Source organism: Pelodiscus sinensis, chromosome 3 (assembly GCF_052426305.1).
Source record: "Pelodiscus sinensis isolate ZL-2025 chromosome 3, ASM5242630v1, whole genome shotgun sequence".
In the NCBI taxonomy this organism is placed as follows: Eukaryota; Metazoa; Chordata; order Testudines; family Trionychidae; genus Pelodiscus; species Pelodiscus sinensis.
In genome coordinates this window covers 133577978-133592982 of record NC_143054.1, presented here as the reverse complement: position 1 = coordinate 133592982, position 15005 = coordinate 133577978, and the positions used below count along the sequence as shown (strand labels likewise).

Sequence of the window (15005 nt, the reverse complement as noted above, 5' to 3'; positions counted from 1 at the left end):
TCCTTGCTGTTTTGCTCACAATTCAAGAGGAAATTTCGTATGTAATTAAGCGTACCCTCAAGCCTGGAAAAGCAACTAAGTACCATACTACATGGCGTGATTTTTGTGACACTGGGAATAGGAAATCTAATGAACTTACTGCACTGAATAACCAAAATGGTGTTGCAGAAGTTGTTAAACCAGGTTTTTTTTATCCTTCTAATGAAGGAGACTCCAATTTCAGCTTCACTTCCCCCACTGATTAACCGCAAAATACAAAGAAGCAGACTTTTTATACCAAGTCACAGTTACAATTCCAGTTAAACTATGTTGCAACTGCACTTGTATTTGTGACCTTATTGGAGGGGTGGGAAACCTCAGGCCCAGAGGCTGGATGCGACCCCCAGCTTGCCTGGATCTGGCCTCCAAGACTCAGGGATCCCCCTGCATTGGGGAGCCAGCACTGGTGCTTCAGCCCCCCTGCCACCCACCCAAAGGGCTGGAGTACACAAAAATCTACTAGCCTGGGCCCCTCTAGGCTCCAGTGTGTGAGGGGAGTGTGAGGAGTGTCTTTCTCCTTCTCAGTCAGGGGCTTCTCACTTGTGTACAGCCCCCAGCTGATTTTTCTGTGGGTCAATCGCCCTTGACTAAAAAAAGGTTCTCCCCCCCTGCCTTATTGACTGCTTGAGGAATTAATCGTTTGTTACTTATTGTGAAGTAGCATCCATTTTGGAATTTCCTAACTTTACCATGAATCCTACAAAATCATTTGCCTTCATTTTCATATGGGCTTCTGATATCTGACACTGTACTGTTTTCACTGTGTGGCAAGAGACTTGAGATTTTAGCAGTTTGTTGTACTTTTGGATGTTTCTGTGGAGAAGTAGGACTTTTGCAGGATTATTCTATTTTCTGGTGGCTTTAACTTTACTTTTTTGGTAGCTGTCCCTGGGAGAATTTGTTGAATAATAGCAATTTTATTTTCTAACGTTAAAAACGTGTTTTTATTCATTTATATGAACAGTAAAACTAAAAATAAATATGAGTTAATTCCAGATATATATGCTGAATGTTCATAGTAATAGGCCTCGGTGAGAATCTGCTAAGTGAATGTTTTTCATTTTTCCACATTGTTGGTTAAAATGTATTTGCATTGTGACAGACTGCTGGCTAAGCCAGAACTCTGCCACTACAGCCTGACTGAAAAGACTAATTGCAGACAGCTGAGTAAGCCAGGCCTGAAGGGCTAATGGAAGCAGCTGTGGGCCTAATTAGCCAGAGATCTATATAAGGCAGCCAGAGGGAAATTGAAAGGAGAAAGTGCAAGGCTGTGGCTGTGTGCGCTCCCCAGGTAGAAGGAGAGGCTGGCTGAGTTTGCTATAATTCAAAATTGTGTAAATAGAAGGGGGAGGGAAACTGACAATAAAAGGCACGGGTGACTGCACCAGAAAAGGTCTTGGGCTGATTTGTGGATGAAGAAGGTGTCCCAGGGCGAGGGGCCTGAGCGAGGACCTTGCCACAGCATGCAAAAAGTTCTGCATGTTTCTGGCATTTTTGCTTTTAGCTTTACACGTCTGTGTAAATAGAGTGAATGATAACTTGAGATTTGAGTGCTTAAGAATATTTTCAGCATGGTATCTCTCACATTGTATCACTTTTTTGCTTATTCATGCAAGGGGTAAATTTTAATTGTTCCATGGGGTTGTGCTTGTGAATGCTGAACTCTAATATGGTGTTGCAATATTGTGATTTGACTGGAAATGTGTTAATTATGTTGGCCATTCTAATTTAATGACAGTTCTCAATACTCATTCTCTACCTCTAGATCAGTGGTGTCCAATTATTTCATCCTTAAGGATAAACATATTTAAAAAAAGTCAGTGGTCCGCAGTTAATATTGAAGGTCAAATTCTCTGTCCCGTTCATTGCCTGGCAAAGGGAGCAGAAACAGCCTGCAGTACTTTGCTGAGGATTCTCTTGGAATGAGAATCCCCAGTGGGCATAGAGTAAACTGCATAGCTGCTTTTTATGCATTATTCTTCTCAGCTAATTTAGAAAGAGAAGGGAATTAACTAAAGTGCACAGAAATGCATCCATCCCAACCTGGCTTCCTGAGTGAACTTCTGAAAGGTGACACAAGCTCCTACTCTAATCTGGGCTGGCTCATAAAATCAGAGAGTCATAACTGATGACTGTCTCAGCTTTTTCCCTTTCCTTGTTTTATGGACTCCCTTGGCTCTGGGGGGGAGGGGCAGTCCTTGGAGCAATTAGTCTCCTATCTTATGCTCCCACAGTCCAACAGGTAAGCAGGAAATGGAGCAGCCTGCTCTCCCTCCTCTTTGTGGTGCAGGGATGTCCAGTGGGAGAGCAGCTATAGCAGAGAAAGGACAGTAGCTGTTCAGAGCACTCGGATCACACAGTAGAGCTACTTTTGGGGCTGCATGTGAAGCAGCTGGGGAAGCATTTTGGGAAGCAGAGTGCTCTTTCACCTGCTTGTAGCAAAGAACTTGATTTGAAAACTTTGCACTTCAAAATTGCAGTGCACAGCTCAGCAAGCAAATTTTCACTTCATAATCAATTACACTTTTTCTTCATAGTATGGCTTCATTCAAGAGTCACAACTTTAGAATGCCAAGAGAATAAAGAATACAGGTTGGATGCTGCTGCTCTATGGAATACTATATTAAGAGAACGTAATGTTGTCTTTAAAATTATTACCAGGATCAGTCAAGACCTGGCTCTCATCGCACGGGAAATCAATGATGTAGCAGGAGAGATAGATTCAGTGACTTCATCAGGCACTGCTCCGAGTACCACAGTAAGCACTGCTGCCACCACCCCTGGCTCTGCCATAGACACTAGAGAAGAGGTAGGAGATCTTCATGGAGAAATGCATAAGGTTCTTTCTTTTCTTTATTTCTTTTGCTTTTAGCCTTTTGCATAGCTTTTTTAGTTATCCCAACCCAGCCTGTTTGCATGAATCTTAGCATTCTCTTCTTTTGATTTAAGATTCCTTAATCTTTTAACAAAAATCAGTAAGCACAAAAATCAGTCTGTGAACACAGATCATTAAAATGGTCACCCAAACTATTCATGTTGTGTGTCTGTTTTCACTATTAAACACAAGAGATTGTACTTATTAACTTCTTGCTTGTCCAGTCTTGAATACCCGTGAATAGTAGTATGAGTACTTGTAAAGATTTTAGTGTGTATACACAAATTACAAAAGCCCTTGTATTCAGAGAAGATTTAGAAGTTTTCCCATGATGCCATTTAAATATGTAAGTAGCATCACTTTTTACAGTAATTTTAGTTCTTCTTCCACAATATATTATAATAAATTAGCTTGAATTAAATTTGCCTCATGCTGCAATTCAGTTTTCCTCTTCTTTAACTTTCTCTGGAATGCTGTATATTATACTGTACTAAGTTGTTTTCGTCGTCATTGCAGGTCTAATACTAGTAAATACGTTACAGATGACATCAAAATGACTCCCCTTCTGCCATACTGTCATTTAGCTAGTTTTTTGTAAATGTTTAGTTTTGGTTTTGTTCTTTCTTGCTTTGTTCCCCATAAAATATGTCTAATCATGTTTGTGTATGTGAGGTTTGGTAAACATATTAATTGACTGTGTTCGTTTCAAGACTGGCCTTTTTGTTCAGTAAGAAAAGGCTATAAAGAGTGGCACGATACTTGCCTCGTGTGCAGTGTAATTGACTAAAACAGTATAGATTGATTTATCTCTTAGAACCCCAACTAAACTTCAGCTAACATAAATATGCATTTATTCAGATTCATTTAAATCATGTCTTACATTTCATTGAATAAGTATTCTCTTTTTTGTTTAGTATTACTAAATTGCACAGTAAATTATATAATAATACTGTAGGTGGCAGCATCTCATTGATGTAGAATCTGTAACATTGTGACTGTCTGGAAAGGACTAAAATACTCAGTGACTTGAAGAAAAAACCTTCCGTTTCATTAGTTTCATAGAAATCTGCCATTAAATGTAATTTGCGAAAAGAACCTTTTGTGAAGAGAAAATCAAAACTCTTAATCATTTACAGTCAGAACTGGTAAAAGTAAGAGTAATGGTTTACTATTGCCTGTTTCAGTGACTGGAATTTCACTTTTTTATGATTGTTACATGATATCTATATTTAGGAGAAATCCTTGCCATCTGGCAGTCTAATTTTATAGTCATGTATATTTCTGGTTTTGGAAAATAGCCATCTGTTTAGTCAACACACTATCTCACATAACACACACACATTTTATAATACATAGGAACACAAATATTTGTGTTTATTATGGAAATTGTAAAATCAACTTTAGAGGAAAAAAATCAGTCTCATCTTGAAGCCCTTATACTGTATATATCCAACAGGTTTCATAAACTGCCTGTTTTTTATTAAATATATACATATATATTTTTTTCTCTTTTAGCTGGTTGACCGTGTATTTGATGAAAGTCTGAACTTTAGAAAGATTCCTCCATTAGTGCATGCTAAACCACCTGAGGGAAACAGTCGGTCTAATGATTCTAGGCCTCAGTTGACAGAATCTGTTGATCCCCCAACAATTACACGGAGGAGAACCTGGAGCAGAGACGAAGTGAGTATGGAGTGTTCCTGTCTAGTAATATGCTTACTCTAGACTCACATTTTATTTTTGCAGGCATAACATTTATTTACCTACCTGCTACAGATGGTTGCAATGATGGAAAAATCTTGTGATACATTATTTTATTAAAGCTATTAGAATTGTTAGTACTTTTTGGAAGGAGTAATAATTGGAATATGAACACAATTAAAAATTTAAACTCAAATCCATTTTTTTAAGTATATTGTGATGGCACTGATCTACTTTATAACTACAACCAGGAAGCTTTAACTGTGAGCCATGTGTGATTTCACTATCATCTCAGGCAGAGAATTATGAGTGCCATTACGTACAAAACAGTCAGCATTTATTTTAGTGCCATAGAGAGGGGCAACCTGTTTTACTTACTCCTCCCAGGACACCTGATCCTCCAGAAGAATCCTAAGAGGAACAGGATGCTAGAGCCAGTGAAGGAATTTCTGGTATGGGCAGTGTCTCCTATTCATCTCTCTATGAAGCAGACATGCCTCCTCTTCCATTCCTGGTAGATGATTTTAAATACTTCTAGGACCTGGTCAAGAGGCTTGCAGACTGCACGATGCCCCTCAAAGATCCTCATGATAAGCTACTCAGTATCCTCCACTTGCCCTCATTGGACTGCCTAATGTTGCCTGCTAGTAAAGCACATCTGAGCCTCGCAAATATAATCTAGCACACCCCTATTTCTATCCCACCTGTATGTAAAAGGGCAGATAAGTGTTATGTCCAGGCAAAAGAGTCAACATTTTTATTTTCTCATCTCTCACTTAACTCCTTTGTAGTTGACTCAGTTAATGACCACGGTAAGTTGCACTATGCTAAAACCGCAGCTCACTTACGTGTTCTGGGACTAGTAATCATCTCAAGAGTTCATGGTACACACTAACTTCCTATAACTCAGAGCATTTAGATATGTCTGTCTCCAATTCCTACCACTCATCATGGGAAATCACATAAGGATCATTACGGACGGTTTGTCAAGTGTGTTTTATATCAATTGCCAAGGTGTAGCAATATCCCCTTTCTGTGTTGTGGTTCGCAGGCTTTGGAACTGTTGCATATGCACCAGATTGACATCACAGCAGCTTAACTCCCGGGAATTCAGAACATAACAAATGCATTCAGTAGAACTTTTCCAAGACTATGGGTAGGAAATAGACCTCTGCGTATGTTGTACCATATAGTCCATAAATGGGGCACCCATGAGAGAGATTAGTTTGCCACATAATTAAACAAGAAAGGCACACACTTTGGTTCCAGGAGTAGACTGGGTCACCAGTCCCCAGGGGACGTTTTTCACCTATTGTCCCCATTTCTTCCAACTCCTCTAATAGCCAAAGTCAAGCTCAAAATAAAGACAGATCAATCCAGAGTCACCCTAATAGTTCTGACCTGGCCCAGGCAAATATGGTTTCCGTATCTAGTACAGCTGGCTTGTTTGCGCTCTGATTATTCTTCACATCACTCTTCATCTTCTCTCTCCAAGGGGGCAAGATTCTTCATCCCAATCTCTCAATGCTTCATCTGAAAGCATGGTTGATGGATGGCTCATAGGACTAGAGAGCCCTTGCTCAGAAAATGTAAAAAGAGTGTTATTACAAAGCAGGAAACAATCTATTCGGTGCATATGTTCTCAAACGGATCCTGTTTGCCAGTTGATGTTTGCCAGTTGATGTGATTTAAGGGTTTCTTATGACCTCATCATTTCCAGATAAACTGGACAACACCCTCCCATTGAAAACTTCAGAACTATTGATGAGCTCCATAAAAATCTACTTGGCAGCTATCATGTTTTTCCACCATCCCATAGAAAGCTATTCTGTTTTTCCCACCAATCACAGTGAGATTCCTTACCAGGCTGGAAAACTTCCATCTGCTGGTCTAACACCAAACTCTGGTATGAGACCTCATTCTAGTATTTTAATGCTTCACAAGATGGCCTTTTGAACCTATGAATACCTACACTGCTTCATTTATCAGTGAAGACTGCATTCCTGATCACCTTTTCGGTTTAATGGGTTGGAGAAATAGGGTCTTTGATGGCATATCTCTTCCCTGCAATGTTTAAAGACAAGGTTATGCTTTGTCCCCATCTGAAATTCTTAACTAAGGTTTCTGACTTGTTCAGCCCATTCATCTGCCTGGCTTTCACCACAAACTACATCTGTACAGGAGGCATAGCTGCACATCCCTGATATCAGGAGAGCCCTGGCCTACTATCTAGCTAAGAGAAAGCCCTTTAGAAAGACCCACAGATTACTTGTCTCGTTTGTAGATAGAGACTGCCAACTGTTTTGATCTAATCACAGACTTTTCAAGTGGATAGCAGGCTGCATTAAGTCTTTTTATGAATTTCACAATATTTATCCACCTTCAGATAAATATACTAATTCTTCAAAGAGAAAGAATTGGGTTTGTTTAGTTTGGAAAAGAACACTGAGTGAGACATAAGATCGCAGTTTTGGAGTACTTAGGTGTTACAAGAAGGAGGGAGAAAAATTGTTCTCACTGACTTCTCATGATAGGACAAGAATTAATGGGCTTAAATTGCAGCAAGGGACGTTTAGGTTGGACATTAGGAAAAACTTCCCAACTGTCAGAATGGTTAAACACTGGAATATATTGCCTCGGGAGATTGTGGAATCTCCATCATTGGAGATATTTAAGAGCAGGTTGGAATAGACATCTATCAGGGATGATCTATTCTAGGTGGTGCTTGTTCGTGCCATGAGGGCAGAGCACTAGACTTGATGACCTCTCGAGGTCCCTTGCAGTTCTAGTATTCTACAATTCTATTATTTCATTTCTGCAGCCTTCCTCAAGAACATGGTGATAACTGAAATCTGTAAAACTACTACCTGGACCTCTACACATATGTGCATTTAACTCTATGCTATAACTCACAATTCTGCCTCTGGTACTGTTTAGTTTCCTTACTTGACTCTGGGTACTGTTCAACAAGCACTTGGAGCAAAGCACTTGTAGGGACATTGTCTGGCATAGAAGAAGAAAGGGTTACTTGCCCATTGCAGTAAATGTGGTTGTTTGAGATGTGTTTCCCTACAGGTGCTATATTACTTGCCCTTCTGTTTTAGAGCTCTCTGCCATAGCGATTTGTGGTAAAGAAGGAATTGAGAATGGTTTGCTAAAGCAGTGTTATGTAACAATGGGTCAGGGCACAAGATTGACTAATAGGCATGCATGGGGCTAATGGATGCTACTATGAGAAATCTCCAATTAAAGGCACAGTGGAACATTAGCACACCTAGAGTGAAGCACCATGGGGACACGTGTCTGAAAGAACTACAGTAACTGCACAGGGTGAATAACTGTTTCTTCAGATACCATAGTGATAGGAACAATATAATAGCCTAAATAATATCTGTCTTGGATACTAAAGGAAGTAATGACTATTGAGTAGCATAAGTGAATTACTTCACTTAGAGGCCTGAGTTCAATTTCTACCATAAATTACTCATGAACATTAGTTGTTCTCCTGTTCATTTCCATTTGCACACAGCACTGAATCATTATGTAGGTCAACGTGATTGGCAGAGCACAATTATAACAACGGTGTTTGAGGTAAAGAGTAAAGTACACTGGAAGAGCTGTGTTTAAAACCCGGCACAGTGTTTGATTACAGTAGGCCCTGGACAACATGTGTATGTATTAATTTCTCGTGTTAATGAACAGAAAATTCATAGGAAAATTCTAGTCAAAGCAAAGTAGGAAGAGGAATTGAAACTCATTATTTCAAATGTGCAGAATTGTTGGTATAACAGTACTTGATTCTCAGTTCATTGCTAATTTTTCCATTTTTAAATAATTATTCCAGGTCATGGGAGATAACTTGCTATTGTCCTCAGTCTTCCAGTTTTCTCGGAAAATAAGGCAATCAATAGACAAGACAGCTGGCAAAATCAGGTAGGACAATTTTTTCTTTTGCTCACTCAAAAGTTTCTTTCTTAGATTCGCATTTCAGCCAGTAGTGAAATGCAGATTGTGTGGTAGATCAAGTACATTGGTACTCTTATCTACTTAAAAGGATACTATTACACTAGCGTCTCAGTGGTCAAGAAAGATTTTGACTTGTGAAGAGAATTAATTCCCTATTGGCAAAGGCATGACTGCTTGTAGAAATTATTCATATGATTTGAACAAAGATAGAGCAAGGTCTGTCATAACTTTTACAAAGGAACTAGTCTTCTGTTTCTGCTTACAGTAATCCTAACTTCGGTTCAAAATATGTCACATCTCCACCCAAACACATTAAAATTCCTATTCATTCTAAAGATCTCTAGTTGTATCTTTTATGCAAGAAGTCCAGCCTCAGAGAGAATTTTTTTTTTCATTTTACTGACAGAAAACTTGAATTAAGGTTGCTTAGCAATGCCTCCCTTGTTGCTTTCCAGAATTTAGTAGTTAAGCTTCTGAAAATCATGAAATGTAAAGTTAAGGCAATGCCCAGGCATAGAAATTAAACTTCACCTATATGAATATGGTAATAGGCATTGGAAATACAAAAATACCCTTTAGCTATCTCTACCAAAATCTGTCATTTTTGTGTCTGCACAACACAGTAGATACTTGCAAGTTGTAAAACCGCATGCTACCATCTCTGAAGAGTTGCAGCTGCAGCTACAAGGATCAAAGATTCCTATTGTATGGTGTGTGAATTATGTAGGAGGTCAGATGGATGGTCACAATGATTCTTTTTAGCCACAAATTTTCAGAATCTATTTAAGAGTTTTATGAAGTTCTTTGCAGTTTCCATCAATACTGTTCTTCAAGCTCTTTATGTGTCTCTTAGGGAAAGGTTATGTTTCCATGATTTCTTTGAAAAGACTCATTATGGTCACAATCAAAGGATAAAATTGTGACTTTTTCTTGCTGCAGCTGTTTTAAAGTAGTTAAGTTTGAAACTGTCTGGCAGTCTGTGGACTTTTCATATGGTCAGTCTTTCAGGTGTGTGTGTGTGTGAGTGCGTGCGTGCGTTCGTTGAGTGGTATGTTGGCCACAAGCAGCATGCTCAGACAGACTTATTGAGTTGATTATCTGCAATCACCGTCTGGTGTTCTCTTCAGGATTCATAATAGATTGTCTCCAATCCAGCTTCTTCCCTCTTTTACACCATTGAAATGGCTTAGACCCAGTACTTCGTCTTCATCCTCCTCAACCTGTCAGCTATGTTTGACACAGTTGACCATGCTTTACTTCTTAATAATTTGTTCTCTCTTGGCTTCCAGCACTTAGTCTGCAACTGGATCACCTATCTATCTTATTTCTTCAGTGTGTTGTTAGGAGGAACCTCCTAACAACTTTTGGGGACTGTCCTGGGGAAGGGTTTCACAGGGCTATGTTCTTGGTCTATTTCACGTCTCTCTGCATAATATTATTCACAAACATGACTTCAGTTATCTTTATGCCGAGGATTCAAATCTGCCTATTTACTTGGCTCCGTTTCCCTCTGTTCAAACTAAAATCTGTCTGTTTGTTAAAACAAATAAACGGAAGTTTTTCTTCACGCAGTGTACAGTCAACCTGTAGTACTCCATGCCAGAGGATGTTGTGAAGACCAGGACTTTAACAGGGTTCAAAAAAGAACTAGATAAATTCATGGTGGTTAGGTCCATCCATACTTATTAGCCAGAATGGGTAAGAATGGTGTCCCTAGCCTCTGTTTGTCAGGGGCTGGAAAGATGAGAGGTTGGAGGGCTGTAAACCAAGAAGGGCTGTAAAATGGAAGACCGTTAACAGATATTTGATGTGATAGAGAGGAATAAAGCAGTGGAAAGTTGCAAAGAAGGAGGTGATGTGATCAGGGCCATGGGCATTTGTCAAAGCCAAAATGGAAGTTGTAGTAGTTGAGACGTGATTGAGAGTCTGGGAAATAATTTTAGTGGTGTGAATGAGAAGTCTGCATTTTAGAGAGATTGCACAGAAAGAATTAGAACGTTTAAATATGACATCTAGATTAAGTACCTGACTGACAGAGAGAATGGTGGTGTTGACCATAATGATTGAGAAAAATGGAAAGGGGAGACCATGGGGGAAACAGATTAGGAGTTATGTTTGGCCAGGTAGAGCATGCATTGCTTCTTGAACCACCAAAAAGTGATGTCAGGCATAAAAACATAAGAATGTCCATACAGGGTCAGACCAAAGGTCCATCTAGACCAGTATCCTGTCTGCCAACAGTGGCAAATGCTAGATTCTTTAGAGGGAGTAAACAGAACAGATAATCATCAGATGATCCCTCCCCTGTCATCCATTTCCAGCTCCTGACAAACAGAGGCTAGGGACACCATTCTTACCCATTCTGGCTAATAAGTATCGATGGACCTAACACAGCCATGAATATATCTAGTTAGTTTTTGAACCCTGTTAAAGTCCTGGTCTTCACAACATCCTCTGGCAAGGAGTCCTACAGGTTGACTGTACGCTGCATGAAGAATCTCTCTCATCCCTCAAAATATACATTCCTGCTTCTAAAGCCATTAAAGCCAGCCACCATCACCACTTACCACATTTTTACAAGCACCTTCTTGTTTTCTCCCCTGCCACCACTTAGACATTGAAGGTGCTCCCCAGAAGCATCCATAAACCCAACTCAGTGCCCTCCTTCAAATTCCTTCTTAAAACTTCTTGTTTGCCCTTACACACAAAAAATTTGATGGCGATTAAGCTGCCTATCATTCTGACCATTATTGGCTTATTGTTTTCTTGTACTGCCTCATCTCTCTATACGGACAGACCTGTTGTCTCTTGTCTTATACTTAGTTTGTAAACTGCTTGGGGCTGGTCTGGTCTTTTTGTTCTGTGTTTTAGCAATGCCTAGCACAGTGTGGACCAGGTCCATGATGGGAGCTCATAGGTGCTATCACAATAGAATTAATAAATAGTATTTATTTAAGCCCTATTTGGAGGTAATTAAACACCTTTCATTTTATACTTTATTTTGTTTTTACCCCAAGTTTCACCTTCCAAGTTTCACCTCCTTCACTTGCTTACAAAACCAGACATAAACACAAGTGCCACTGCACACTGTTACTGAAAAGTTGCTCACTTTTTCATTTATTACCATATAATTATAAAAAATCAACTGGAATATAAATGTTGTATGTACATTTCACTGTATAGTATAAACAAATCCTGTCTGTATTAAATTTTAGTGTACATTGACTTTGATAGTGGGTTTTATGTAGCCTTCTGTAGAACTAGGCAAATATCTGGATGCGTGGATATGCCTAAGGGTACATGTTTCGCTACTTGTGTTTACCTGTCCTATAGACTAGTAGTTCACAAGACACACTGTGAATGATTGACCAACATGCCTGATAGACACTTGAAAACTCATTGGAAATGCTAACACTTATTCTTTCAGCCATAATGCAAGAGAAAATTTGGAGTTTATATTGTGATACATGGGGTTCTGGGGAGCCAACTGAGGTCACTCAGGGAGCACTGCAAGAAATAGGATGGCCAATCCCCAAAGCTGGTGGTTATTCCAATATTTATATTCACCAAGCCAGCACAAAACCACTTCAGTATTTCCTTACAGGTCAATCCGAAGTACAATCCATACAGTTTTCTTTAAGTATCCAGCCTTAGGCCACCACTCAGGTATCCCAGCCAAATACAGTTCTACATAAAGCCCAATAAACATGTTACCTTCTAGGTCAGTGAAGATTTCAGAACTATCCCAAATACATGCTACCAACCACTTCTTAGTCCAGTTGTTAATCTTTTAACTCTTTAAACATATCTTAATATATATACTGTGATAGATCCAGGACAGCTAGCTACAGTAGCCTCGCCCTATTGGGGTCTGGGAAGTGGGTGAGTGTTAGCCTGCCCATATCTAAAGGACCCTCCCATAGCCTACAGGGAGGATCCAAAGAAACCTGAACGCCAACTGATTCCGGTGGGGTTTATACTTTATTCTAGGGAAGATGTGCTTCTCACCCTATATACAGTAAACTTCCGATAATTTGGCACCTTTAGGACCCAGGTGCTGCTGCATTATCAAATATGCCAGACTATTGGAAGGGGGGGCTATGAGGGGCCTAGGGTGGGCTGGTGGGGGGTGCCACCCCAGCCCTCTCATAGCCCCCCCTTCTGATAGTCCCGCTCTGCCCCAGGCGTCCCTGATTCAGCTGCTGCTGGTCAGTTTCAGCAGCGGCTGAATCTAGGACGCTTGGAGCAGAGCAGCTGGGGTGCTGCCAGGTTGGTCTGGTAGCAGCGCCGCGAGACCAACCCAGCAGCACTCCAGCTGCTCTTCCCCAGGCGTCCCCAAGAGCAGCTGGGGTGCTGCCGAGTTGGTCCCGCAGTCCCGAAGGGCAGCACTACGGGACCAACCCGGCAGCACCCCAGCTTCTCTGCTCCCGGCTTCCCCGATTCAGCTGCTGGTCAGTTTCAGCAGCGGCTGAATCGGGGAAGCCGGGCACAGAGCAGCTCCAATTGTCCAGCAGCCAGAGCACTTCCGGGTTCCTGATGGTGCCAGACCATCAGGAGTGCCGGAACATTGGATGTTGGACCAATGTAGTTTTACTGTACTTTCATTCTTATGTTTTCTATACAATAAAGTGCTTTATATATTGATAGCTTTCTATATAAGATATAGCAGTAGTTAGAGTACAAATGTAAAAAATTAGAAGTAATCCTCACTCTTACAAAATGCATTTCATCCTTTTAGTTGATGCATGAATATTCAACACTGTGTTATCTTCTTTAGCTGGCACAGGGGGGAGTGAAAACACTAAACGTAGTTTTCAGAGTTCCATAACTCAATTTCCCACTTCAGTTGTACTCATAATTAACTAGCAGCATTTTTAAAGTACAGTAAAATAATTTGAGTGCATTTTGTGTCAAATTTTCTAACTAGTCATATAACAATTTAAAAAATGCCTGGAAGAAGCAATATAGAATTTGGCTGAGATAATTTGGTTAATTCAACTTCAGAAGTATGATTGAAATTTCCAAAACACAAATTTCATCCAGCACAGCATTATAATAGTAACATGATCATCAGTGAATGTGTTAATATGTTTGAGGCAGCTCCCATTGATTGCAGTTTCCAGACAATCAGAACTCCCAGTTATGTTCATGCAGTACTTTTTAATTGTTTTATATCATTAAAAGTAATCTGTTTCATTAGAGTTCTAGAACTTGTTGACTGGCTGAATTGTTCTTGAATATTTCCCAGCATAACTGTCACAGGAGTGCTTCAAAAATAATAAATTATGCAAATATTTTTTCACTTCTTGTTCCTTTATCTCATCTCAGAGGGAAACCTGACACTTTTTTTGATTATGAAAAAATGTTGCCAACCAAGTTGCAATTTGTCATGAACCATATTTAGTGTTCAGTATAATGTATTTTTATATGTTCTGTTCCTTTAACTCCTTCTTGAGGAAGCAGGTTATTAATTAGAGCCATATTTGAACTGTTCTCAATACCACACCTGAACACCTTCCCGGAGCCCATACCCTCCAATAACCAAGCCCAGAGCCTTCTCCTGCATGCCCAACCCCTCATCCCTGATCCCACCCCACAACGCATACCCCCAGCCAGTGCTCTCACTCCACTCTTGCACGTTGATTCCCAACCCAGCTTGGTGAAAATTAATGAGGGTGGGATAGAGCAAGTTGGGAGCAGGGCTTCTGTTGGAGAAGGAGCAGTACAGGGATGGGGCCTGACTGGAGCGGCAGGGCACAGAGGGTCCCTGAACATTTTTAAAACAAAATGCAGGTACTTGGATTGCTAAAGTTTGAGAACTGCTGGAGTAGACTAAATCTTGACTTCTATAAAAAGATTCATATTATAGAATTATTCATAATAATTGTAGCAACAGAGATTTTTGCCCATAGTAATGTCATGAAGCAAACAAAGACTGACAACTAGCCATCCTGGACTATAGCAAAGTCCTTCAACTTGTAAATCAAGAGGAATTTTTCAGAGGGGCCAACTATAGGTGACTCTTGTGTCTGAAAAATCTTTTCCCAAATGTTCTTATCCACCAATGTCAGATTCTGTTACAAGACAAATGCACTGCAGAGCAACTGGAGACATGCTTACAAATAGCATTCTGACTATTATAAACTTACATTTCTCTTAAATAAGTAAAATATGTGATTTTTTTTTTTCAAGGAATATGTTTCTTATATTTTGGAATGCAGTAGCACAACTAGTTGAACCAAAAAGGCCAGATGAGTTAGGTTCTGAATTTAAGTACATATATTTCAGCAGTTCCTCACAAGAATGTTTGCCAGAGATTAAAAACAAGATGGGATGCATCTGTGTTCAGGAAATAAACAAATCTGAGGGCCAAAGTTGGCTTCCTCCCTATTTGTTGACAGACAATGAGGAACAAAAATTTCAG

At 39.9% G+C, this 15005-nt stretch overlaps 1 protein-coding gene across 13 annotated transcripts in view; it reads left to right on the top strand.

Annotated features, from left to right (window-relative positions):
* The window catches only part of CEP170 (centrosomal protein 170), a 173791-nt gene that overhangs the window by 145219 nt on the left and 13567 nt on the right, over nt 1–15005 (top strand). For 10 of the 13 annotated variants that reach the window (XM_075924849.2, XM_075924856.2, XM_075924857.2 and 7 more), the window contains 3 exons: nt 2701–2878; nt 4430–4597; nt 8460–8548. In XM_075924849.2, the coding sequence (XP_075780964.2) occupies nt 2701–2878; nt 4430–4597; nt 8460–8548 (435 nt within the window). The remainder of the gene's footprint in view (nt 1–2700; nt 2879–4429; nt 4598–8459; nt 8549–15005) is intronic. The other 3 variants (XM_075924850.2, XM_075924855.2, XM_075924853.2) reach the window with 2 other exon arrangements.